This window comes from Panicum virgatum, chromosome 8N (assembly GCF_016808335.1).
Source record: "Panicum virgatum strain AP13 chromosome 8N, P.virgatum_v5, whole genome shotgun sequence".
Lineage (NCBI taxonomy): Eukaryota > Viridiplantae > Streptophyta > Magnoliopsida > Poales > Poaceae > Panicum > Panicum virgatum.
Window position 1 is genome coordinate 42,423,234 of NC_053152.1, and position 24,239 is coordinate 42,447,472.

Consider the following 24,239-nt stretch of genomic DNA (forward strand, 5'->3'; position numbering starts at 1 on the left):
AAGCAAAAACTTGAGATCAATCTTGGGAGACAAAAGATTTCAAAAAATAACTTTTGGACAACAAAAAATTTAAAGCAAAAATACCTAGTTTGGGAAAAAAAATTCTAGAACAAACTTAATCACCAACTGGATCTAGGCAAGGAAAAAAATGAAAAGTGAAAGAATTACGCTTTGGGGAGCTCCAATAAGTTTTGAAACTAACGGTCCACTGTAGATTCAGCATCAGGATATGTTCCCGGATATGTTTCCCTGTTGGAGCAATCATGCATTTCCCTCCCTCCATCGAGTAGGGCCCGCAGGTTTAATTTTTCAAAGATTTGGTTACGTGCAGACCCTGTACCGTTCCGTACAAATAGGACACTCCAAAATGTACCAACTTACTATGAACTCGTGAAATTTCAAATCCCGTTTCGAAACGAAACTGAAGCTCGTGGACATTTTCAAGCGCGACGGCAAAACCGTGTTGGGAGGGCGGCGCCTCTTGCGAGTGAGTAGAGAGGACCCACACGTAGCGAAACATATAGATGGTGTGCCACGCGTGCATTAGATCAGTCCCAACCTCCAATTAGTTGGAGGTGTCTATAGAATTAATAAGCTGCCATGTAAGCAAAAAATCTGATGTGGCATGAAATTTATGAAAGAGAGAGAAGCAAAACACATGACACCGGGTCGCATGCAGGAAACCGGGTCGGCGGCTCGTCCAAGACGAAAGAAACCACCAACATCGGTGTTGGGCAGCTCTCTTCGTTTCTTCCCCCCTGTTTTCCTCATCGTCTCGATCCACTGCGCCCGTACGGCCGCACCTCTGTCCCGCCTCCGTCCCGCCATGGCGCTGCGCGCGCCTACTCCTCCCGCGCACGAGTCTCTCCCGCCCTGAAAGCCCTGCATTTTTTGGCGCGCACCTGAATCCTCATCAGCACCCTCCATCCTAAAAATCGCAGGCCCCATTTTTCCCCATCGGCAAGCAGCACAAGGTCCAAATCCCACCCAATTTCAATCGTTGAAATCCCATCCGGCTCCTCCAAGATTTGGCACCCATCCGCCCATCCATCCTGCTACCAACAGCTGCAGGGGCAAGTGCGGTGGCTTGCCAATAGTGGAGGTCGCCCCCGGCAACCGCATCTCCAGTTCATACTTTAGGAAGAAGTCGCCCCCAGTTCTTGTGCAAGAATGAATCATTTGGATTCAAGAAGCGGAGGTCGAGATCCAATAGAGGTGCATCGGCCGGCCTTTCTCTTGTCGCTGGTGGCTCTCTGGTCGCCCCCAGATCTTGTACCATAATAATCATCAGCTTCATCATCGGAGTCAGGGTAATCGGCCTCGTCGTACACGGGATCGTTGCCGTCGGCGAGCGAGGTCCTGCCCTCGGCGGTGGCGGTGGCGCCGGCCACCTCGTCGTCAAAGCGCTTGAGGTAGGCCTCGTCGTCCTCATCCTGCGCAGCAGCAAAAGTTGTGAAGAAGGTTTACGAAATTCCAACTACGCGTGTATGGCCGTAATGATGTTCAGCATTCTCAGTGCTCACCTCCATGTCTTCTTCCTCGTCGCTCGAGTACGCGGAGTCCAGCTTGGCGTACAACTCCTCGTCCCCTTGCTCCTTCACGCCCTCCATTTGGACCTGAACAAAAGAAATCAAAAGTATGCCATGGCATCATGTATCCACTACATTTTTAAAATAAAGGAATATTTCAATATTCCGGCCATGTATCCAGTGTATAAATGAATACTAAATAGTTCACTCTGACCAAATCGGTTGGGTAGTTGTACATACCAGTTCCGCTTTCAGCTGCTCCACCTTTTTGTTCAACTTTGCAAAGTGATGACTCAGGGCCTGTCAGGGTTTCAAGGAATGGAAGAAGTGAAGGGAAAGGGATGGAGAGCGTTTACTATTAGGAAAAAAATATGCCAGTGAATAACATAAGTCGAACAGAATATGAACACAATACTGTGACAGAATATGTTCCCTTGTTTTTGAACACCTAACCTGTTCCCCTTGTTTTCAAACATATAATGTAGATTGAACTGCTGTTGGCACTCCCTCACACACACAACACCCTCTTGCTTGCAGGTGGAGGAAGAAGATGAGAGAAAGAAAGACTCAGGAAGAGCACACGAAATGGAGCTGCTTAATCTGTGAGCTACAGCTGCTCTCCTCTTTATAGACATACCGGTCAAGGTGAGCATTTACAAGGTCAAGGTGAGCATTTACAAGGTAAGACGCTATAGTGTTATGCAGCCTCTACCACTACTAGCTAGCTACTGCTGCTACTACTAGTCACTATTGCTACCATGCTGCCAACTGCAGCTGCTACTATTCACAATAGTGTTTGCCGCCCAACATTGAAGATGCAGCCTTGATTGAGCAGGAGCAAGAGCCCCTACCAGCGTAGAACCTAGACAAGCTAGAGCATGGATAATTATCTAACAATTCTTCTCCTAATTGCAATGCTCTTGCTTGATCTCCTCAACTCCAATCTTGGTCCTCAACTCTATAAGTCGAACGCGCCCAAGTGGCTTGGTGACGATGTCCCCGAGCTGTCGAGTTGTCTCGACATACTCGAGCTCGACGCAATCACAAATGAAGTGATACTTGGTGTCGATGTGCTTCCTCCGGTCGTGGTGGACGGGGTTCTTTGTTAAGGCGATGGCGGATTGGTTGTCCACCATCAGGACGGGTGCCCGAGCTTCTTCTCCAGTGAGCTCTGCCAACAGCCGCCCTAGCCAAACTCCCTGGCAGCATGCCGTCGCCGCCGCAATGTACTCTGCCTCGCAAGTGCTCAGCGCAACGACCTTCTGTTTCAGCGATTGCCAGGAGATCGGGCACGCTCCAAGGAAGAAGAGCACACCAGTCATGCTACTTCGTCCATCAACGTCGCCCGCCATGTCGCAGTCGCTGAACCCAATCAGTTCCAGCTCTCCTCTGCTCCTCCTTGGGTAGACGAGCCCGTAGTCGCGCGTCCCTGCCACATAGCGGAGCAGATGCTTGACCGCAGTGAGGTGATCCTCCCGTGGCTCCGCCATGAACCGGCTCACATACCCCACGACGAACCCAATGTCCGGCCATTTGCGCGTGAGGTAACGCAGTGCGCCGACGATGCTCCGGTAGCTCGTGGCGTCCACCAAGGAGACAGTGTTGTCCTTTGACAGCTTCACCTTCTCCTCCATGGGCGTCTGGCACGCCCTGCACTCGCCCAATCCGCTCCGCTCCAGCAGCTTCCTCGCGTAGGCGCTCTGGCGGAGCGAGATGGCATTCCCGGTCTGTTCCACCTCAATGCCGAGGTAGTAGGTGAGCAGACCGAGGTCTGACATGCGGAACATCGACTTCATCTTCCCCTTGAACGCGTCGATGTCCCGCTGCTCAGCTCCGGTGACGATGATGTTGTCGACATACACGCCGACGATCACCAGGCCTCCCTTCGACCGCCGTGTGTAGAGGGCGTGCTCGGTGGCGCACTTGGTGAAGCCGAGCGACACGAGGCTGGTGTCGAGCTTGATGTTCCACGCGCGCGGTGCCTGACGCAGCCCATACAGGGCCTTGCGCAGGCGGAGTACCCTGTGCTCCTCGCCGGCGATGACAAATCCCGGCGGCTGCTGCACGTACACCTCCTCGGCGAGCTCTCCGTTGAGGAATGCCGATTTCACGTCCAGGTGATGGACCTTCCAGCACCTTACCGCCGCCAGCGCCAACAGTAAGTGCACGGACTCCATGTGCGCCACCGGCGCAAAGACTTCCTCGAAGTCGATGCCCTCGCGCTGCACGAATCCCTTGGCGACGAGTCGCGCCTTGTGCCGCACCACCTCGCCGCGCTCGTTCCGCTTCACCTTGAACACCCACTTGAGCCCAATTGGCCGGTAACCGGCCGGCGGATCCACCAGCTCCCACGTGCGGTTCTCCTCCACCGCCGCCATCTCCTCCAGCATCGCCGCCCGCCAGCGTGCCTCCTGTTCTGCTGCGGCAAAGTTTGGTGGCTCCTCTGCGCTGCCCAGATGCGGCTCGAGGTCGTCCAGCACATGGGCCGCCTGCCCCGGCGGACTCCCCATGCCAACGATGTCATCCACCAGACGGAATCGGAGTGGCTCGCCGGAGTAATCGGCGTCGATGTTCAGGGAGGCGCTCGGCGGAGGCGTGACGAAGCGAATCGACGAAACGGTGCTCGTTGCGGCGGAGATCGGAGTCCCCTGCCCCGCTCTCGAGGGTGTCACCTGCGCCTCGCTCGAGGGTGTCACCTGTGCCGCTCTCGAGGGTGCCCCCTACGCCTCGCTCGAGGGTATCCCCTGCGCCTCGCTCGAGGGTGCCCCCTGCGACTCGCTCGAGGGTGCCCCCTGTGTCGCACTCGAGGGTGTCCCCTGCGACTCGCTCGAGGGTGCCCCCTGTGTCGCACTCGAGGGTGTCCCCTGCGACTCGCTCGAGGGTGTTGCTTCCCCTTCGTCGTGAGCCAGCTCCCCCGCACCGGAGTACACCATGTACTCGACGGTGAAAGAGCTGCTCAGGCCGCCTGGTGTCGCTTCCCCATCGCCGGACTCCCAGCCCCAGCACGCCGCCTCGTCGAAGACGACGTCGCAGGACACGACCACCTTGCTGCTGGCCGGGTCGTAGAGCCGGTAAGCCTTACTCCCGCGCTCGTACCCTAGGAACACCATGGGAGTGCTTCTGTCTTCCAGCTTGGTGAGGTTGGGCTTCGTCTTCTTTACGTGCCCGACGCAGCCGAATGTCCTGAGGAAGGACACGTCCGGCTTCCTCCCGTGCCAGGCCTCGAATGGCGTCGTGCCCTCCAAGCTCTTGGTGGGCGCGCGGTTCAGGATGAAAACCGCCGTGCTCACCGCCTCGCCCCAGAACGCCGCCGGCATCTTCTTGGCCTTCAACATGCTCCTGGCCATGCCGACCACCGTCTGGTTCCTCCTCTCGACGACGCCGTCCTGCTACGGCGAGTACGGCGCCGTGAGGTGGCGTTCAACGCCCTATCCCGCGCAGTAGAGGCTGAACTCGACCGAGGTGAACTCGCCGCCGCGATCCGTCCGCAGCACGCGTAGCTTCTTCCCCGTCTCCGTCTCCACCTGCGCCTGGAACTCCTTGATCACCGCTGGCGCCTCGTCCTTGCTCGACAGTAGGTGCAGCCACATGTAGCGGCTGCAGTCGTCCACCAGGAGCAGGAAATAGCGCCGTCCACCGTGCGTTGCCGGCGTGATTGGCGCGCAGAGGTCGCCGTGGACGAGCTCGAGGGTGTCGCCAGCGCGGTAGCTCGCCTTCTTGGGGAACGGCAGCCTCCTCTGCTTCCCGGCAAGGCAGCTGTCGCACAGCTCGCCGGCACGCTCGATCAGTGGCAGCCCTCGCACCATGCCTTGCCGCGCCATCCTGGCCAGAGCATCGAAGCTCAAATGGCCGAAGCGCGCGTGCCAGCGCCATGCCGCATCGTCGCACCTTGCCGCCAAGCACACCGGGCGCGCAATGCGCAGCGCCAAGGTGTAGAGGCGATTCCTGCCGCGCTCGACCTTGGCGAGCAGCTTCTGCTCGCGGTCCCTGATCCGGAGCACGCCGCCGCCGATTAGCACCTGGCAGTCTCGCTCGTCGAGCTGGTCAATACTGACGATGTTGCTTCGGAGCTTGGGGATGTAGTACACATCCGTCAGCGCCTTGTGCTCGCCATTCTTGCACTGGAACACGACCGTGCCGCGCCCCTGGATGTCGACGCCGGAGTTGTCCCCGAACATCACGGTGCCGACGACTCCGGTGTCGAGCTCGGAGAAGGCCGCGAGGTTCCCGGTCATGTGGTTGCTCGCGCCGCTGTCGAGGTACTATAGCTCCTCTGTCTCCTCCTCTACTCGCCCGAGGTTGACCCGCGCGCGCGGCTCGTCGAGCTCGACGCGCCCGCCGCGGTCCTCTGCCTCGGTGTTGATGGCGCAGACCTGCGCCATGAGCAGCACAGGCTCTTCCTTGTCATCCTGGGCGAGGTGCGCCCGCTCCTGGCGCCGCAGCTCCTTGCAGTCGCGGGCCCAGTGCCCGATCTTGTCGCAATTGCGGTAACGATCCTTGTCGGTAGCACGATCTCCGCCGTCCTTGCCGGCGCCCTCCGCCATCCGCCGTGGCTTGCCGCGCCGCCTCTGCCGCCGCTGCGCGAAACAGAGGAGCCATCCCCCTGCTTCCTCTCGCGCAGGCGCGCTGCCCACTGCTCCTCCGTGAGCAGTAGCTGGCCGCCAGCAGTCGTGCGGGCGGGGGCCTCCGCACGGTCCTCGACCGCCTTGAGCCGCCCGGTGACATTCTCGATCGAGATCGTGCTCATGTCGAGCAGTGTCTCGATTGAGAGCGCAATCTATGTGAACCGGGGCGGCACGACCCTTAGGTACTAGTGAGGTGAGCCGCAGCGCGAAGTCCTCGATGGCCTCTCCATCGCGGAACGCGATCGCCTCGTACTCCCGTTTGAGCTGCTGCGCCTTCGCCTTGCGCACGCGGTCGCCGCCCACCCGCATTGTCTCCAGGCTTTCCCACGCCTCCTTGGCGGAGTCCTTGGCGCCGAGCGGGACGACGTACTCTGCCGGCACGGACTTGAGGATGGCCTCCATGGCTGACTGGTCGGCTTCTTCGTTAGCGGTGCCCACGGTCACCGCCGCCCACAGGCGCCTCGCCTTGAGCATCACCTTCATCAGCACCACCCACTCGGCGTAGTTCGTGCGAGTGAGCATGGGGTACTGCGAGCCGCCAACGTCCCGCACCGTCTTCTTCACAACGTACGTCATCTGGCGCCCACGGCCACGCTCCTGAGAACGCCCGCGCCCATGCTCACGATCTAGGGAAGTCATGGCCACCAAGCTCGAACACTCAAGCTCTGATACCACTTGTTGGCACTCCCTCACACACACAACACCCTCTTGCTTGCAGGTGGAGGAAGAAGATGAGAGGAAGGACTCAGAAAGAGCACACGAAGTGGAGTTGCTTAATCTGTGAGCTGCAGCTGCTCTCCTCTTTATAGACACACCGGTCAAGGTAAGCATTTACAAGGTAAGGCGCTATAGTGTTATGCATCCTCTACCACTACTAGCTACTGCTGCTACTACTAGTCACTACTGCTACCATGCTGCCGACTGCAGCTGCTACTATTACAATAGTGTTTGCCGCCCAACATTGAAGAGGCAGCCTTGACTGAGCAGGAGCAAGAGCCCCTACCAGCATAGAACCTAGACAAGCTAGAGTATGGGTAATTATCTAACAACTGCTCCTTTATTTTCAAACACCTAACTAGACTGAACTTGAGGAACCCAACACAATAAGATATAAGTAGTACCTGGTGTCTCTGAAGCTCAATGGATCTAGCTAGAGCCTTCCGCTTGGACAAGAGATTCCTCGGTCTGAGCGTCGAAGGGCGTTTGTAGTTCTTCCCGCGGAACACAACAATGGCATAGCCTTTGGAGACTTTGTCCACAGAAACTAAAATACCACCACTTTCAGCTTCAAGGGACAATGCTGTCTGCTTGACTTCTTTAAAAGATTTTGATTTCACTAGAATCTTCACTAGTTCCCTGTACTTCCAGTGCAAGTGCATGTTTTCAATCGTGCCATCAAATACTCCTCTTCTGCCTGAAAGCGGTGAGAAGAACAATCTTTAGAAACTGGAGCCAAAGGAAAAAGTGACACAGGGGCCAATTATGGAGACTATATCTCATGGGAGTAAATAACTGCTCAGATTCAAAAAAAAAAAGAAGCCTCGCTGATCCTTCCACAAAAAAAGAAAGGGATTGCAAGGAATGAGTAGTATGATCCAAATAGTTTTTCTATCATTAAAGAATGCAAAGGAAATACAATGACCCTTTAAATGTTGGCATCCCTCCGTAACTTTCTATTTGATATTTTAGGGATATAGAAGTGAATGTTTTATTTGATGCTACAAGAGTTATACAATAATAGAGAATAGACATAGCTTCATCTTCCTAAATTACCCCTACCACATTTAGTATGTGCTACATGTACGAGAATCAATTAGTTATTTGGCTACTAAGATTAAAAAAAATGGACTGTTGAAGAGGCAGGCAAGCTGACAAAAATGCAATATGGCATATGGTCATCTTGTGCCTGTTGCTCTTTTCCTAAATAAGTGTGCAAAAGTCCAACAAACAAACAAAATATAAGAGAGAAGGAAATACCAAGGAGCAGAAATGCCTTCATCCTTAGACCAAGTTTCCGAAACATGAACCTCTCTTCATCTGTTATTGTTTCAGGCGGCTTGGAACCTTCAGTTGGATTGAGGGCTGTCTCGACTTTTCCTAGAACCCTTTCAGCTTTCTCCATCTTTTTTTGTGCCTGTACATAAATGAAGTGTAATCAGATCAATTCACATTGCATATCATGCACCACCAACTGCATTTTATATGAAACATGCAAGCATTTTAACACAAAAACTTAGTTGCAATGTCAGCACACTAAATTACTTGCAATGTAAATTGTGCATCAGATTTCTTCACAAACAATTGTGCATCAACACTCTGAAGAAAAAAATATGAGCCAGGTCAACTTCCCTACAAGTTCTCAAGTTATATATGACAGAAAAATAAAACTTTATTAGGACCATAATATGGTAAATTCCGCTTCTAAATTAGATTGTAATCCATACTCCATATTCTGATAGTTTAATTTAGAAATATTGATGGAAAGATTAAAAAGACTACTTTGTTTACAAAAACATAGCTCAGATAAGATGGGTTCAAACAAAGTGAGCTTAGATTATTCAAACTTGGTCACTTACAAGTGCAAGCTTCCACTCTAGCTTTCGCACAAGGTCAGCATGTCTTGCAGCTGCAACTGTTCTTGCCATCTTGTCTGCATGATCCTCATCCAGTTTATTTCCATATTTGGAGTTAGCCTCAAGAGTCTCTTCTAGAGTACCAGCTAAAGTAGGTTGTACATATGCATCAATGCTCGAAGAAAATGAAGAAACTGCCTTTAATCGTGCTTGCTCTTCATCTTGTAGGGACTTTGCTAATCTTTCTCTTTCTATAAGCACCTCTGCAAGTTCTGAGGACAAGAAATCCTTCCCTCTGTAGAAAACTATATATTCGTTGTTCCTTGACAGCATTACGCCACCTGTTAATTTCTAAGGTGGACCAAAAGAATATTAACTATGAATCATTAGTTCACTAGAAGACCTACCTTAAAACCTGGAGAAACGGAAAGGTGAAAAGAAATGCAGCAATAGCAGGATAAAAGATTGTTCTCTATAACCAGGATCCAAAATGTAAATTTAGGGCTTCGTAGAAGATATTGTTTGTTTCTTGCAAAAAACAGCCAAACTTTTATTGAGCTAGAGCCCAAATGATTTCATACACAACACATGCCATTCATTTAGCAAAGACTAAAAACTTCAAGGTGCGTGAATGGACAAGTATGACAATAAAATAAAATAAACTAGAAGCACTTCTGTTGCACTTATGGATCCATAATGCACTATTTCTAATGATCAATGAACATTTCTAACTAGTAACTAGGCTCTAAGCTGTACATATGCTACAAAAATTTCTAACAAGTTTCAGTGGGTGTGCGCGTGTGTGTTGGGTGTGTGTTGGGTCTCTGTATGACTCTCTTCTCTATTATTAATATAATATACGCAGCTCTCCTGCATATTCGAGAAAAAAATCTAATAAGAAACACTTTCTATACTTACTTTGATATCTTCAGCCATCCTCTCACTGGTGGTAAGTTGTACCCCTCTCTTCAAAGCAATTTTAGCAATTGAACTTTTCTCCCACAGCTTGACCATAGCATTGGCTAAGCCTTGGAGTTGTCTGCTTCGCCCTAACATCCATCAATAAGTGGAAAATCAAAAACAAGATAGCATAATTGATCAATAAAAGCTCAAAGTTTACTAAAGCAACATAGGATTTACCAAGAGCAAAGTGAGGGGGTAGTCCCCGGGCAAGACGGCGTAAATTGGTCATGTCCCTTCGGCTAAGAGATGGCCGAACACCATATGGAAGAACTCTAAAAGGCGGCTTGTAACCTGGAATAGTTGCAGGAAGCAAATCTGCATCCACTGGTAATGGATCAGATCCAGGCCAGTCACTGTACCTTGGGCCAAGTTCATCCAATAGCTTGTCAATTTCATCTTCATACTTGATTTCTGGCGCTTGTTCAACTATTTCCTCTTTCCCAGTATTACAAATAAAAGCTCCATTGCTATTTTGTGCGCTGTCCACTTTCTCAGCAGGTCGTAAGGAAGAACTTGGAGACCCTTTAACTGAGGGCTTCATACCATCATCATAGTCTATTCCCCTGTATAGAGAAACTGAAGTCCCTGACCTCCATATTACCAAGCCTCCTGTTTTTCTCTAATCACCGACCAACAATACACAAAGAAATAAGGGGGCAAATGATGTCAGATTACAACTACTTCAAGATATTTCAATGAACTTGAGTAGAGAATCAGTCAACTGGCCTCTATATTCACCTTATTCTTTCTTTCTCTGGGAACAATTCAGTTTGTAATAAAAAGAGGCAACAGAGATTCAAAAAGTATGGTGGTTTTTATTAAAAGATCTAATTTTAAACCAAACCCATCAGTTTGTGCTACAAATATACCACACTAGTTTATCTAAATATCCCATGATATGATCAGCATTTTTAATGCAAATTTTCTAGCAACTTTTCTCAACTCGACTAAACAATAGCAATAGGATGTTGAATGCTGTTTTTAACTCAAATCGACAATGATAAAGAACCACAATAGGTGAAACTATAATCATTAGAAACTTTCAAGCACTACAAAGATGCAATCCATCATTACCCTGCCTCGCACCAAGAGTAACCAAAAGCTTTATGATATTGACATAATGTGGTAACTACAGCGAACACCCAAAATGTATACATTTTCAGTGCAGAACAGCTTGGATCTTCGAGTGATGAAGGTAACAGATGGCATAGAGGAGTTTGAACAATGTAGATTGGTAGAGTCGGCTGGCGATTCTAATTCACTCCATACTCCTTAGCATTGATTGTAAACTGTAAGACTACCGATGAGTTCTGGATTTGTGTCAAGACGAGTTAACATTGTTCTTCTCCATATTAATGTGCAAACGTGTGCAATCATCTTTTGTATTCTCATAGAAAATGCTAAAATCACAGTAATTATGCACTGCCTAGGCATCGGTGCAAGTTAATTTTAACAAGGTCCAGCATACTTCCAGTAAGCCGCATTTTGCAGGTCGAGTTGCTTCAAGTAGTTTATACTTTATACAATACACATGACGAATGGGAGCTACGCAAGCACAATTTCAGGAGAATTTGTGGCACACACCTCGAGTATCTCGTGGAAGAGGCGCATGTTGAGCGCGGGCGTGCCGGAGACCTTGACCCTGACCACCTCTTCGGTCCTCCATTTCTCCCTGATCTTCTCCACGACCTCGCGCGTGACCCCGGCGCCGCCGACCTTGGTCCTCGACTTGATCCTCATGGCCGCGTGCCGCAGGCGCCTGAGCTCGGCCGCGGGGAGCGTCAGCTCCGCCATCCACGTGGGCGACCGCGCGGCGCGCGGCGCGGCCTCGGGCGGCGGCATCGGGCGCTCCCACGGGAACCGCGCTTCCCCGAGCGCCCGCTCCTCCTCCTCCTCCCCGGCGTAGGCGGCGTCGGAGTCGAACCCACCGCGCGCGTTGGGGAGCACGCCGTCGTCGGCGCGGAACACGTCCTCGACGGACCCCCGCGGCGGGTGCGCCGGCGGGGGCGCCGGGGCCCCCGCCTCCGGGGAGAAGCCGGCGCGCTGGAGGCGGCGGAGGATGAGGGCCATGGTGGAGCGGCCCGAGGAGCGGCTGGTGCCGACGGCGTCCTCGTCGTCGGAGTCGGAGGAGGGCGAGGGCTCCGGGCGGAGATCGAGCGCGGAGGCCGGCGCGCGGAGGCGGCCGCGCCGGCCGGGGCGGGACCAGGCGGAGAGCCACGGGTAGGCGGAGGAGGAGGAGGAGGAGGCGGAGGTGGAGAGGGGGCAGGAGGAGAGGAGGAGGAGGCGGAGGCGCGGGGGGTGGCGGAGGTGAGAGGCCGCCGGGGAGGACGCCATGGCCGCAGCGGCCATGGATGACGGGGTGGTTGAAGACACGGGGTTTAGGGGATTGGGGATATTTTGGTCCGAGTGATGAATGCTTCCGCCGTCCAATCGGGGACTGACGGCTCAGATTGAAGCTGAGCTGCTTATTTTTGATGGCACCGGATTACTTCGATTTTCTCTCACAAAACCATTTTCGCCAGCCGCTCGTAAAGCCGTCAAGCGTTATTCCTGTAAAGATACGAAAATTGGCTACAAATTTTCAAAATTTTATGAATTTTTTATAGCATCGTGTGTTTATTTCATTAGAGTAAGTGTTCTTATTTCATTAGAGTAAGTGTTCAACTTCCAATTTCTTTATTGGTGTTTAAGTTCCAGACATTACATTAGTGTTATTACCTTCGTACTCAAAAGTACTCCATAGCTTATGACTAAGACTCTGTGGACCTGTTTAGTTCCCAAAAAATTTTATACAGTACCCGTCAAATTAAATTTTCGGACACATGCATGGAGCATTAAATACAATTGAAAAAATAACTAATTACACAATCTAACTGATTAGCACGAGCTGAATCTTTTAAGCCTAATTAGTCTATAATTAGAAATTATTTGTCAAGTACAACGAAATGTGCTACAGTACCAAAACCCAAATTTTTTCACCAAATAAACACACCCTATATTTCCATAAAGAAAAGACATATCAATACTGTGATCGTCAGCTAAACCGTTGCCTTAACGAAACGGAATTCATGTTACGTTCTTGAACGGAGGGAGTGTGCAGCATGGTGGCGCGAGATTCGGTTTCAGTTTCAGCAGCATTCGCAAACCGCCCATGGGCTTTATAAACGGACCACCGGGATCGTGTGATTCAAATTGTAAGATGGAGTGTTTTGGATTCACCAGCTAATTGGTAGGCACTTAATTTTGATGGAGGTGTACCTAAACGGAACTATGGTCGTGTTTGGATTCAAAGGTTAGAGCTATTTGGGCTAGAAAATAATGCTCAAATAAAATAGTTTTTGACATTTTTGGATCCAAGAGCTATTTAGTCTTTAAAATACATTTTTCTAATTATTGGAGCCATATTACGTCTCTTGCTATGGTGGCACCATTTGAAATAGTCCAACTAATCATATTTTGGGTGGGATAGTTTTTTAAGATAGACTATTTGCAAATAGCCAAGAATTAGCTCTCATGTTTGGAGATTTTAGACTATTTAGATTAATTTAGACTACAAATAACTCTAACACTTTAATCCAAACACGCCCTATAACTCATGTGCAGTTAAAGTCCTTTTAATTAGCTGGATACCAAGTTTGCAACTATTCAATTATTGGCCCAACACAGCTAATAGATTTAGCTGGGTGTGCCTAACGGAGCTTAAATTACGGGTGCTCAACCATTATTACTTGTCTCCCGTGTAATTTATGGAAATGCAGGAATTCGAAAATGTTCAACCAGGTGGATGACTCGGACCTTGATATCACCTAAAGGACTTCAGCTTCTGGAGTAGTCAAGTCCTGTATTGTGTTGTGTCTATAGTTGGCCATGCAGCCCGCGACCCGGTGGCCCGCCCGGAAGCCCGTTTTTTAGGCCCGGCCCAAACCCGGCCCGGCCCGGTCCATTTCGTGCCCGGGCTGGCACGGCCCGTGTCCCGTGCCCGTGTTTGGGCCGGCACGGCCCGGCACGGAGTTAGCAGGCCGGCCCGGTAGTGGCCCGCTAACTCCAACGGTCGGGCGCGGCCGGCCCAGCCCAGCTGGCTAGGGGAGGGGGAGTATATAACTCCGCCCGCCCGCGGATCCCCCGGCCGTACCCCTAGCCTCCATTCCCTCGCCCCACCCCCCCCCCCCCCCCCGCGAACGCAAGAGATTGCGTCTCCGCCTGGCAGCCTCCGCCATTCCGGCCGGCAAGCGGCGACCCGCAAGGCCGCACCCGCTTCCGTCGCCGGCTTCTCGTCTTCCCTTCAGTCTCCTGTGAGTAGATCTCCGGTTCCGTCGCTCCGGTGAGCAGATCTCGCGTTCCTACGCACCTCGCTGGCTCGCTCCAATCCTGGCTGGAGTTCGCAGTAGTCTTTGCCGTCTCGCCGTCGTTGTCTCTTCTCTCTACGGCTCTGGGTTCCGGCTGCGCAGGTACTCTATTCCATAACCCTAACCCTAACCCTCGTCTTCCATCTCCATTCTTTTCCCTACCCCTAACCCTCGTCTTTCATCTCCATCTTGTCTCTTGTGCAGGTCTCGTGCACTCGGGGCCGCCGGCCATTGAGGAACGGAGCCGCCGAGGGTTGATGCGAAGGTGGGCTGCACCCTGAGGTCGTCGTGATGGACGACATGGAGGAGTACACCGTCAACGATGACCTCAGGGCATGTGGCCTGCTCGCGGACGACGACGACGACTTGACTGCCGGCGCTGAGGCATTGTTCGGTAGCAGTGTTGCTCCGATCAATGTCGATGCCCCTGATGATGCCGGCGCTGGTGCCAGAGGTGATGGCGTTGGCGCGTCGGCGACTCAGACGCCGGCCTCGACGCCTAATGCTTCTACTGCCAACAACATCGTGCTGAAGCGTGCCAGGTCTGGTGCCTGGAACGACTTCGAGCCGATCTTTGAGACCTTGCCCTCTGGCAAGCAGGTACGAATCGCTGCCAAGTGCCACCACTGTAATCATGTTCTGTCTGCTCGATCTGCTTCTGGTACTGGACATCTGCTCCGTCAGCAGACGCAATGCGTCAAGAAAGCTAAGCATGCTGCTTTAGTGCAGTCCCGCGTCCAGTTCAATGGTGATGGTTCAGTCACTGGTTGGCAATACAAACCCGATGTTGCTCGGAGAGAGTTGTGCCGGTTGATTTCTAGACTTGATTTGCCTCTTGGTTTTGGTTATGAAGAAGCATTTGAGGAGTACGTTCAGCGTGCTCACAATCCTTGTTTTTCTAGAGTCTCTAGACAGACCACTACTAGATATTTGGAAAAATACTTTCTTGAGCGTCGTACTTCTCTAATTGATAGCTTGCGTTCTGTTACATCTGTTTGCCTCACTTCTGACATTTGGTCGGGCAATGCTAAGGAAGACTATCTTAGTGTGGTTGCTCGTTTTGTTTCTGCTGATTGCGAGTTAGAGAAGTGAGTCATTGGGCTTAGGCTCATTGATTGCTCACATAATGGTGTTAACATTGCTGAACGTGTTGAATCTGTTGTTCATGAGTTTGGTTTGATAGATAAAATCTTTGCTAACCTTGATAATGCTTCTTCTAATTCCAGAGCTATGTCAAAGCTCATTCCTAAGTTTGTTAGTTATCTTGGTCCTGATCCTGCACCACTTGACAATGTTAACAGAGAAAATGACAATGCATTGCGTGGGCTCTTGCACCAGCGATGCGCATGTCACATTATAAATCTCATTGTCAAATTTGGTTTGAAAAGGGTCAAGTCTTATCTTGAGGCTTTTAGAAATGCAATCTCTTATTTGAACTCTTCTAACCAACGCATTGGTGAATTTCATAACTATTGCATTGTTAAGGGGGTTAAACCTCGCAAGTTTGGTTTGGATATGGATGTGAGATGGAACTCTACCTATCTCATGCTCAAACATCTCATACCATACAAGGCCACTTTCTCGACCTTTATTGCTGCTAATTATGGTTTGGTTAATGGTGAGCCACTACTCAGTGAAGGTCATTGGACTATTGCTGAGAAAATCATGGAGTTTCTTGGAATTTTTTATGAATCAACTGTTGCTTTGTCTGGTGTTTATTATCCAACTAGTCCTCTGATGCTGCATCATATCCTTGAAATTGCTTGTCATTTGCATGCCAAAGAGACTGATCCTTTGCTCATGAGCATTCTGACTCCTATGAAACTGAAGTTCCTCAAGTATTGGCAAAACATCTCACTTTTGTATTCCTTTGCTTTTGTTTTGGATCCAAGGGCCAAGATGAGAGGATTTCATAATGTTCTCCAGCTTCTTTCTCAGGCTATTGGTGTTGCTTATTCTAATTACTTCACTGAGGTAAGAGCTGAACTGTACAAACTGTATAACAAGTATGAAAACAAGTATGGTGCAGTTAGGTTGCAGAGGTGTAACATCCCACCCGTGGGCCAGTTGGGCCAGGCCAGTGGGCCGATTTGCGAGTTACTGTAGCTGACGGGGTGCTGTAGCGTCGCAGAATACTGTAGCAGCATGGGTTTAGTCCCATACTGGATAGCTAAGGGGGTACAGACCAATTTAAATACCAGGCCCAGGGAGGCTAAATAACTCCGGTCCGAACCTTTTGCGCTAAGCGAGGACGAAAGCGCAAGAGAGTTATTTAGCAGGTGTGTTTTACTCAACGTGCAGAGTAGATCTTAGCCGTTCTCCCGGGCCGGGTCGTTACAGTGGTATCAGAGCCGACTCTCGCGGTTCCACACCACATACGGGCAGAAGTGCGCGGGCATGAGCATGGGCACGTGGTCGCAAATGCCACTGGCATGTGGACGGGCGCGTGTGGGCACAGATGCGCGGGCATCGAGGATGCGCCGGCACTGGACGCACGGACGTGGCACAGGGACCGTTGGCACTGGACGCACGGACGTGGCACATGGGACCGTTAGCACTAGACGTATGGGACGTGGCCAAGAGAGCAGATCCTGATATTTAGGTTGGTCTGGTACTCGACGATGACGTCGAGTCCTCAACGGGGGGTGATTGTAACATCCCACCCGTGGGCCAGTTGGGCCAGGCCAGCGGGCCGATTTGCGAGTACTGTAGCTGCCGGGGTGTCGGGGGTACTGTAGCGTCGCGGAATACTGTAGCAGCGTGGGTTTAGTCCCATACTCGATGGCTAAGGGGGTACAGACCAATTTAAATACTAGGCCCAGGGAGGCTAAATAACTCCGGTTCGAACCTTTTGCGCGAAGCGAGGACGAAAGCGCAAGAGAGTTATTTAGCATGTGTGTTTTATTCAACGTGCAGAGTAGATCTTAGCCATTCTCCCGGGCCGGGTCGTTACAAGAGGCCCTCCAACATATCAGGATCATCTGGTAAGAAAAAAAATACTTGGGGTAAGATATATGGAGCTACTGGTACAAGTCCCTCTTCTCCTGCTCTTGCATCTACATCTTCTCCTGCTGTATCTGTGCCTCTTGTTTCAGAGTTGTCTTCCTAATTGAACAGCGACACTGTCACCTACTTTGATGATGATTTTGACCTATTAATTTGGTGGCATGAGCACAAACTGACATATCCCATTCTGTCCATACTAGCAAAAGATGTTATGTCTGTTCCAGTTTCTACTGTCTCTTCGGAATCTTGCTTTAGTCTCACTAGTATGGTGATCGAGGAGCGTCGACGATGCTTGACGCCTCATAATGGTGTTCCATACTAGCAAGAGCGCAGCATGATGTTGAGAAGTTGACGTGAGATTTGGAGTTAAAGTTTGGCATCAAGGACAATGCTGAAGGGCAAGCTGCTGGAAATGAGTAAGTACTTCACAAGTTCACATGAACATGTTTGATTATGCTATTATGAATTGTTCAGTTTCATAAATCATGATCATTGATTCTTCTCTTGTCTGTGTTTGCTAGGTCTGTCCCTGCCAATGGCTATTCATGAGAAGTGAAGGCAAGGGGCAAGGCTGGGCCTAGGCAAGAGGCCAGCAGCATCACCAAGTCAGCAGTAGTGTTTTGCAATTTGATCTTCTGTTTGTAATGTACTAATGAGTCTGCTGAACTTGAACAATGTGATGTAATTTTGAACAATTATAGAGTTGGGTTGTACTCTTTTTCTCTTCCTAGGGTTTCTCACAAGGGTGTGTTTTATCTAGGAAGGTTTTTAATGAGGCAGCAACACTTGATCACATAGATCAAGTGTTAAAACAGCTCTATAATTGTGTTATCACTTATCAGTTAAGTGATATTTTGCTATATGTGTCTCTGTGTGTGGCTGACTATGACCTGTGACCTTTTTTTTTTGGATTGCTTGTTAAATTTGGAGTAGGGTGAGATGTATTTTGAACTATGGGCTTCGGGCGGCCCGGCCTGGGCTGTAGTGCCGGGCTCCAGCGGGCTGGCCCAGCACGAAATAGGCCCGCGAGCCCGTGCTTGGGCCGCTGGTAGAGCCCGTGGGCTGGCACAGCACGGCACGGCCCGACTTGATATTGGGCCGGGCCAGGCACGGCACAGCGAAGAGCGGGCCAGGCTGGGCTCGTGCTAGGGCCGGGTCGGGCGGCCCAAATGGCCATCTATAGTTGTGTCGTGGCGGATCCAAGATAATTATTAGAAGTGATTTTCTTCTACCTCTATATAATTTTAGCCACTTCTCGCAGTGTATTTATGTTAAAAAATTATAGGGAGGGCTTAGAGCATCTTCAAGAGGTTAGCTAAATCTCAATCTCTATTTTCAAACTTAGCTATCCACTTAGCTAAGATTTCTTCTCTATATTTTGGTAGAACCCAATGGACTAGCCAAATTACCTATCTATATACCTGTCATGTGGAACCTCTCCTCTCTCTCCCACGTTTCCAGGTCCGACGGGGTGGCAGATCTCGCCCGATTGCAACGGCGGTGCCGGCGGCGAGCTCTGGTCCGCGATGACCTCCACGCGCGCTCTGGTCCCGCAGCCACCACGCAGAACTCCAAAGCTCGTCGTTGGCCTCAGTGATCTGCTACTGCTGCGTGCCAAGGGTGTTGATGCGCTTCGACAGGTCGGAGATGCTCCGGAAAATCGGGTCCTCGTAGTTGAAGCGTGCTGACGATGAGGGACCCACATGTGGACCATAAGACGCATGCATACCTGCCGGGTAGTACGGTTCTTGCCCACCAGCGTACTCACTGCTGCTGGCCTGATACGGGTCATAAGTGTAATGCCCGTATGCCTCCTCGAAACTCATGTTCTGTGTGGACGGCCCAGGTTGTGCTGAGGCATGAATCGGGGTGTCCGTCGTGATGGTCCTGCCCCGGCTTGTTCACGCCGGGTCCTGCTCCTCGTCTGTGGACCTGCAACACTCCGCCGTGCGGGTTCTTTTTCTGTATCTACAAGGTTAGACTCTTCACTGAGTAGAGAGAGTTTCGGGCACGGCAGCTCGATCTCCCTATCGTACCCGGGGTAACACATAAAAATAGAGTTTCCTGGCCCCTCTTGCATCATGTGCCCTTGCACAAAATGCTCGACACTGACCTCGTATATGTATGCCTCTGTCTCAGGCAAGAAGGTGACTTCGGCGCCTTCCATCGCTTTGACATACCTCACCACGTGAGAGACCAGAGAGGTTATGTCGATGGGGCTTCTGTCTGAAATCATCTTCTGCCAATGAGCGAGCATGCTCCTGACGGGCGAGAAGCAAATCTTGTTCGCCATAGCGTACAGACACTGCAGCTTAGGCAAGCTGCAAAGGCGAAGGTCTGTGTGAGGATGCACAACCATAGCGAGCCACTTGGCAAGGAACCTCAGAGTAGGATTATGAATTGAGACTATGCTATTCTTACTACTCACAGGTTCATTTGAGATTAAACTCCACCAAGAGCTACGATCATATTCGTAACTTTCAACAAGTGTGTTGGGGTCAAGAATGCATCTTTTGTTAAAATCCAACGCAATGCTGAATTGTTTTAGGGTCATCTCAAATTGTTTGTTAAAGAACCAAAAGTAAACTTTAGTTTCAGTCGCTTTTTCTTTAACGGTAAGACACATGAGGAATTCCATGGTCAAGAGTTGCGAACCTGGTTCAACGATGTTGGCAAAATTCTCCCATCCGACAACAGTGAAGGCTTGGTTCATGTCTTGCATGAGTCCCGTCATGATGAGGAAGCGGGTTTCGAACCTCTTAGCGTGGCCGAAGGTCTGCCTCTTCAGCAACTCAAGTGCTTGCCGCTCGTAGTCGTTCTTGACAATGATTTGCTCAACAATCATCAAGATCCTGATGCAGAAACGGCTTCGTGGGACTGCAGGAACTTCTTCTTCCTCCTGGGATGGGTGTAAGCGGTGACCGGAGTCGACCGACATGTTGTCCCGAGAAGAAGACAAACTCCGCGAGCTTCTCGACTATCTTGAGAGTGCCCTCTTGACCTTCTCCTTCGCTCGATTCAGCATGGTGCCTGCAAAAGATTAGTATGAAGAATACCCGAAGGAAACAAGGAGTCAAGGAGAGGGTTAGCGATAGTGTTAGTCGTTCTTGCGGGGCGTTAAACAACCACAAATGTTCGTCGTTCAGCGTGCCATGATTTTATTTGAAGGGGAAATATTTTTATGTTTTCTGGTTTATGAACTTCACTAATTACTACTCAAGTTTTATTTTTTTTGGGTTGAGCTAGCACTTAAGCTCTCTACTTAATTAACTCAAAAGAGCTTAATTAAGCAAAGAAACTTAAGAAAGGGAGAGGAGATGAAGGAGCTCGAGCTGAGGCAGTTAGACTTGAGGCTCTGGTGCACTGAGAAGCGTCGACCTCATCGGCTTTTATAGCCCGGCGCCGGGGCCAAGCCGGCCGGCCGGGGGCAGGCCGGTCGGCCTCTGAGCGGCGGCCGGCGAGCCACGTCGTGCATCTACTCCATAGACTTGTAGGTGGTAGTGGCTGCATCGGTGGTGATGGGATGTGAACGGAGGGCAGGGGTCGGCCAGCCTACATGGGGCCGATCGGCCTGGTTCCTGCACGTTCGGTGCTTGTCCTTTTTCCTTTGCTTCGCTTGCACGCCATGCTTCCCACTCCCTGCTGCCCCTGGCCAGAGAAGAGCAGGTGGGGCCGGCCGGCCTTGTACCTAGCCAAAAATTTTCGAAATTTTTTTCTGTGAAGTTCTATGGATGCAACAATTTAAAGTTTTAACATGCATTGGTTGAAAATCAAATATGGTTATGCACAAACGAAACGAAATTTTTGCAGGAGAAAACTTAAACTATCCTATATGCAATGCAATGATAGATATGTGCCACTACCTCATGGCGAGGGCTCGGGTTTTGAGTCCGGAGCCGGACTCTCCATTCCTTTGGTTTGACTGTCGTCGCCAGATGGAGTCTTTGGTGATGACACTTTCTTCCGCCACACTTTCTTGGGTGTGGTGTTTCGACCTTTGTCTTCTGTGACTCCAGAAATTTCTTACGCTGGATTCTTCGTTTCACATTTTTTTGATTGTGAAGCTTGATTTGCTTTGCTTCCTCTTGAATTCTTAACTCCTCCTGAATCCACAGACTCTCTACGAATTCGATGAGGGCTTCGATGTTCGGAAGCGATGGTTTCTTCGTCTCTTTCTCGGGTTTCTTTTTCCGGTGGACCTCCTTGACTTGTGAGCATTGTTCGACGTTCGGTTTGAAGGTGAACTTCTCCTTCTGACCATTGATGTTGAGCTGGATTTCTCCAGCTCCCGCATCAATGTGGGAGTTTGTTGTACTCAAGAACGGCCTACCCAGGATGAGAGGCGTCTTGGTGTCGACTTCCATGTCGAGCACGACAAAGTCGACGGGAATGAAGAAATTCCGGATTTTTACCGGGATGTTTTCTGCTATTCCCGCGGGGAAACGAACTGTTTGGTCCGCTTGCTGCAAACACATGGCAGTAGGGTCAAGTGCATGATGGTTAAGTTTGTCATAAACTACCTTTGGCATGACACTGACGCTTGCTCCCAAGTCGCAGAGGACGTTCGAAAATTGTTGGGCACCGATCGAGCATGTGATGGTAGGGCAGCCTGGGTCCTTCTTCTTCTCCAGGAGAGGATCGAGTATAGCAGTGCTACACTCTTCTGTTAACTGCACGACCTCGGTGGTGGGCAACATTCGCTTGTTTCCAAGAATATCCTTGATATACTTGGCATACGTGGGTACCTGCATAGCGTCAAGAAGTGGTATATTTACATACAACTTCTTTATTACCTCGACGAGCTTGCCGAATTGTTCGTTGGCCACCGGCTTCCTTATCCACTCCGGAAACGGTAAGGCAGTTGTGTCGTGATAGTCCCGAGAAGTTCTTGGGGGTTCCACGGGGTCTTCCTGGGTAGCAGGGGTGTTGGATTCGACGGCCTCCTCTCGCACTTCGTCATCAACTTCGGTATGGCTATTGGTTATAGTCTTCTGCTGACTTCTTGCATCCTGTGGAAAAGGTGGCTCTCGCGTGGTCTTACCACCACACGTAGTCACCACACTAACATTTTCTTTCGGGGTTACTTCTAGTTGCCCGGGCAATTTCTCCGTGTTAACGTTAGGACAAGAAGATGCAAGCTGAGCTACTTGGATTTCTATCATCTTATTAAAGCTCAGTTAGTTTTTAATAATAGAATTAAATCCCTCTAGCTGTGCAGCCATGGACTCTAAGATCTTGTCATTAGCAAGAAATTTCTTACTAATGTTGTCATTTATTTGCTTTTGGTCGTACACTAGGTATTTTAATGTGGGCTGAAAATTGTTATTAAAATTCATACCTTGTTGTTGACCGAAGGGGAGGTTGGGCTTGGAGTTTCAACCCTGCTGAGGATGAAATCCCAAGTTGGGATTGTTGTTGCTCCCAACGAAGTTTGCGTCCTCTTGAGTTAGTGGGCAAGAGTTGCCCGAGTGCCCAGTCTCGCCACATGTTTCACATGTCATCCGAGACTCTGAAACCTGATTAACCTCCAGATGCGGAGATTCCAGCTTCTTCATAAAAAGATCCATCTTGGCAGCTAACATGTCGACACTGTCGATCTGATGCGCGCCCCTGGGATGGGCTGGCTGGCTATCTCTTTTCCAATTCTGATTGGAAGCTATCTTGTCAATCAGCGTCTTTGCTCTTGCAACATCGAGAGAAAGGAAGGAACCACCCGCTGATGCGTCAACGTGGTCCTGAGCTTGCTGATTCAGGCCATGGAAGAAGTTCTGAATAATCAGCCACTCTTCTATGACGTGATGTGGGCATGCTTGAATGTACTCCTGGAGACGTTCCCAAACTTCTGGGATGCTCTCATATGGTAATTGTTGAATTCCGGTAATCCTATTCCGGAGGGCATTGGTTTTGCCCACTGAAAAGTATTTTGCTAGGAATGCATTCGAACAAGCTTTCCATGTTGTGAAAGCTTCCTTGTTGGAATAGAACCACGTCTTGGCCTTCCCGAGCAGTGAGAACGGGAACAGCCGAAGGCGGACGATATCCAGTGTAGTTCCTTTGGGGTTAATGGTGTTGCTCATCTTCAGGAAGTTCTAGAGTTTGGCATTGGCATCCTCGGATGCCTTTCCGCAGAACGGACTTGCCTGGACCATGTTCACCAGTCCAGTCTTCAGCTTAAAGCCATCATCACCGGCTTGGTTTTGGTTCAATCCAATAGGTATATGGCTACTGGACGGGGCAGAGAACTGACGAAGAGTCTTCTGAGCCATGGGTGAGGAGGCTGAAGTGGACGGGGAACTATGAGGCCAAGTGAGTCTCTTCTGTGGTGGGACGACGCGGCGTCTCACAATTCTCCCAATTCTTTCTGGATTTGGGTTGAAGTTACTTGGTAGGTCGAAACCGGTCATGCACTGCTCTGCATCGATTAAAAGATAGAGAGATCAATGATAAGCCCGCTAGGGTTAGCGGTGACAAACTAGTAAAGTTTATCAAACTATCTACGATATCCTTAGCCAATTGCTTCCCCGGCAACAGCGCCAGAAATACTTGTTGGCGTTTCTTATGCTCAATAGAATTGATATTCCGCAAGCGCACAGAATCACCGTTGTAGCACTTCACCTTGGAGTATTCCAGGGTATCGTATTTTTTCTCAGGAAAGCACTATGGTAAAGAGTATCATAAATCGAATGATGACCATACTAGCTTAATCAACCGACTAACTAGATGGGGGTAAGCCAGATAGATAGGTAAGATAAATGGCCAGATGGTGACCGAGTGACACACGGAGGCTCAACTCCTTAGAGAGGTAGCAGCTGGGAGGACAACGAGCGAGATAAGACACCTGATACACTTCTAAACTATCGAGCTAGCCTTTCTAGATCAGACTAAACACCTAACTAGTTGTCGGAAAAGCAGAGCTTACTTCGGCGGCTGGAAGAGGAAGGACTTCAGAAAGGGATGATAGGGGAGTCCAACGGCAACATGCACTACTGCTATGAAAACACCCGAACGTGGTGGACTACAAGGGATGGATAGGGCTGTCACCACCTACCGCCTACCACAACAGTTCTGTGGGGTGGAACACACTTTCTAGCTAACACTAAGGTCAGACCCCATGCCTGCACTCGGTGTTAGGATTTCTCTCGAGGCCTTCGAGAGAAATCCCCCTCAACCTAGAGCACTAACTTGAGATACTCTAGT

The 24,239-nt window shown here is 50.2% G+C and overlaps 3 protein-coding genes and 1 non-coding gene across 5 annotated transcripts; 2 read left to right on the top strand and 2 right to left on the bottom strand.

Annotated features, from left to right (window-relative positions):
- Positions 1–550: 550 nt before the first annotated feature.
- LOC120684681 (CRM-domain containing factor CFM3, chloroplastic/mitochondrial-like) lies at positions 551–12,046 on the bottom strand. Its single transcript, XM_039966563.1, has 9 exons — positions 11,275–12,046; positions 9,868–10,309; positions 9,646–9,776; positions 8,731–9,078; positions 8,132–8,288; positions 7,276–7,568; positions 1,770–1,829; positions 1,524–1,616; positions 551–1,433 (listed from the first exon to the last, which is right to left on the bottom strand). The coding sequence occupies exons 1-9, from the start codon at positions 12,037–12,039 to the stop codon at positions 1,176–1,178; spliced, it is 2,547 nt and encodes an 848-aa protein (XP_039822497.1). The 5' UTR covers positions 12,040–12,046; the 3' UTR covers positions 551–1,175.
- On the bottom strand, positions 4,038–5,797 carry LOC120684683. The gene is made up of 2 exons (XM_039966567.1): positions 5,228–5,797; positions 4,038–4,418 (listed from the first exon to the last, which is right to left on the bottom strand). Exons 1-2 carry the CDS (start codon positions 5,762–5,764, stop codon positions 4,050–4,052), a joined length of 906 nt encoding a protein of 301 aa, XP_039822501.1. The 5' UTR covers positions 5,765–5,797; the 3' UTR covers positions 4,038–4,049.
- Positions 12,047–14,058: 2,012 nt separating the features above from the next.
- Positions 14,059–17,442, top strand: LOC120684682 (zinc finger BED domain-containing protein RICESLEEPER 2-like). 2 transcript variants are annotated; one of them, XM_039966565.1, is made up of 2 exons: positions 14,059–16,078; positions 16,995–17,442. In XM_039966565.1, exons 1-2 carry the CDS (start codon positions 15,267–15,269, stop codon positions 17,143–17,145), a joined length of 963 nt encoding a protein of 320 aa, XP_039822499.1. In that variant the 5' UTR covers positions 14,059–15,266; the 3' UTR covers positions 17,146–17,442. The 2 variants fall into 2 exon arrangements, with proteins under 2 accessions (XP_039822499.1, XP_039822500.1); XM_039966566.1 differs by having other exon boundaries at positions 16,995–17,024.
- A 5,390-nt stretch (positions 17,443–22,832) lies between these two features.
- LOC120687075 lies at positions 22,833–22,939 on the top strand. The gene has a single exon (XR_005680575.1). It is a non-coding gene; the product is annotated as a small nucleolar RNA R71 (small nucleolar RNA).
- The last annotated feature ends 1,300 nt before the right edge of the window (positions 22,940–24,239 follow it).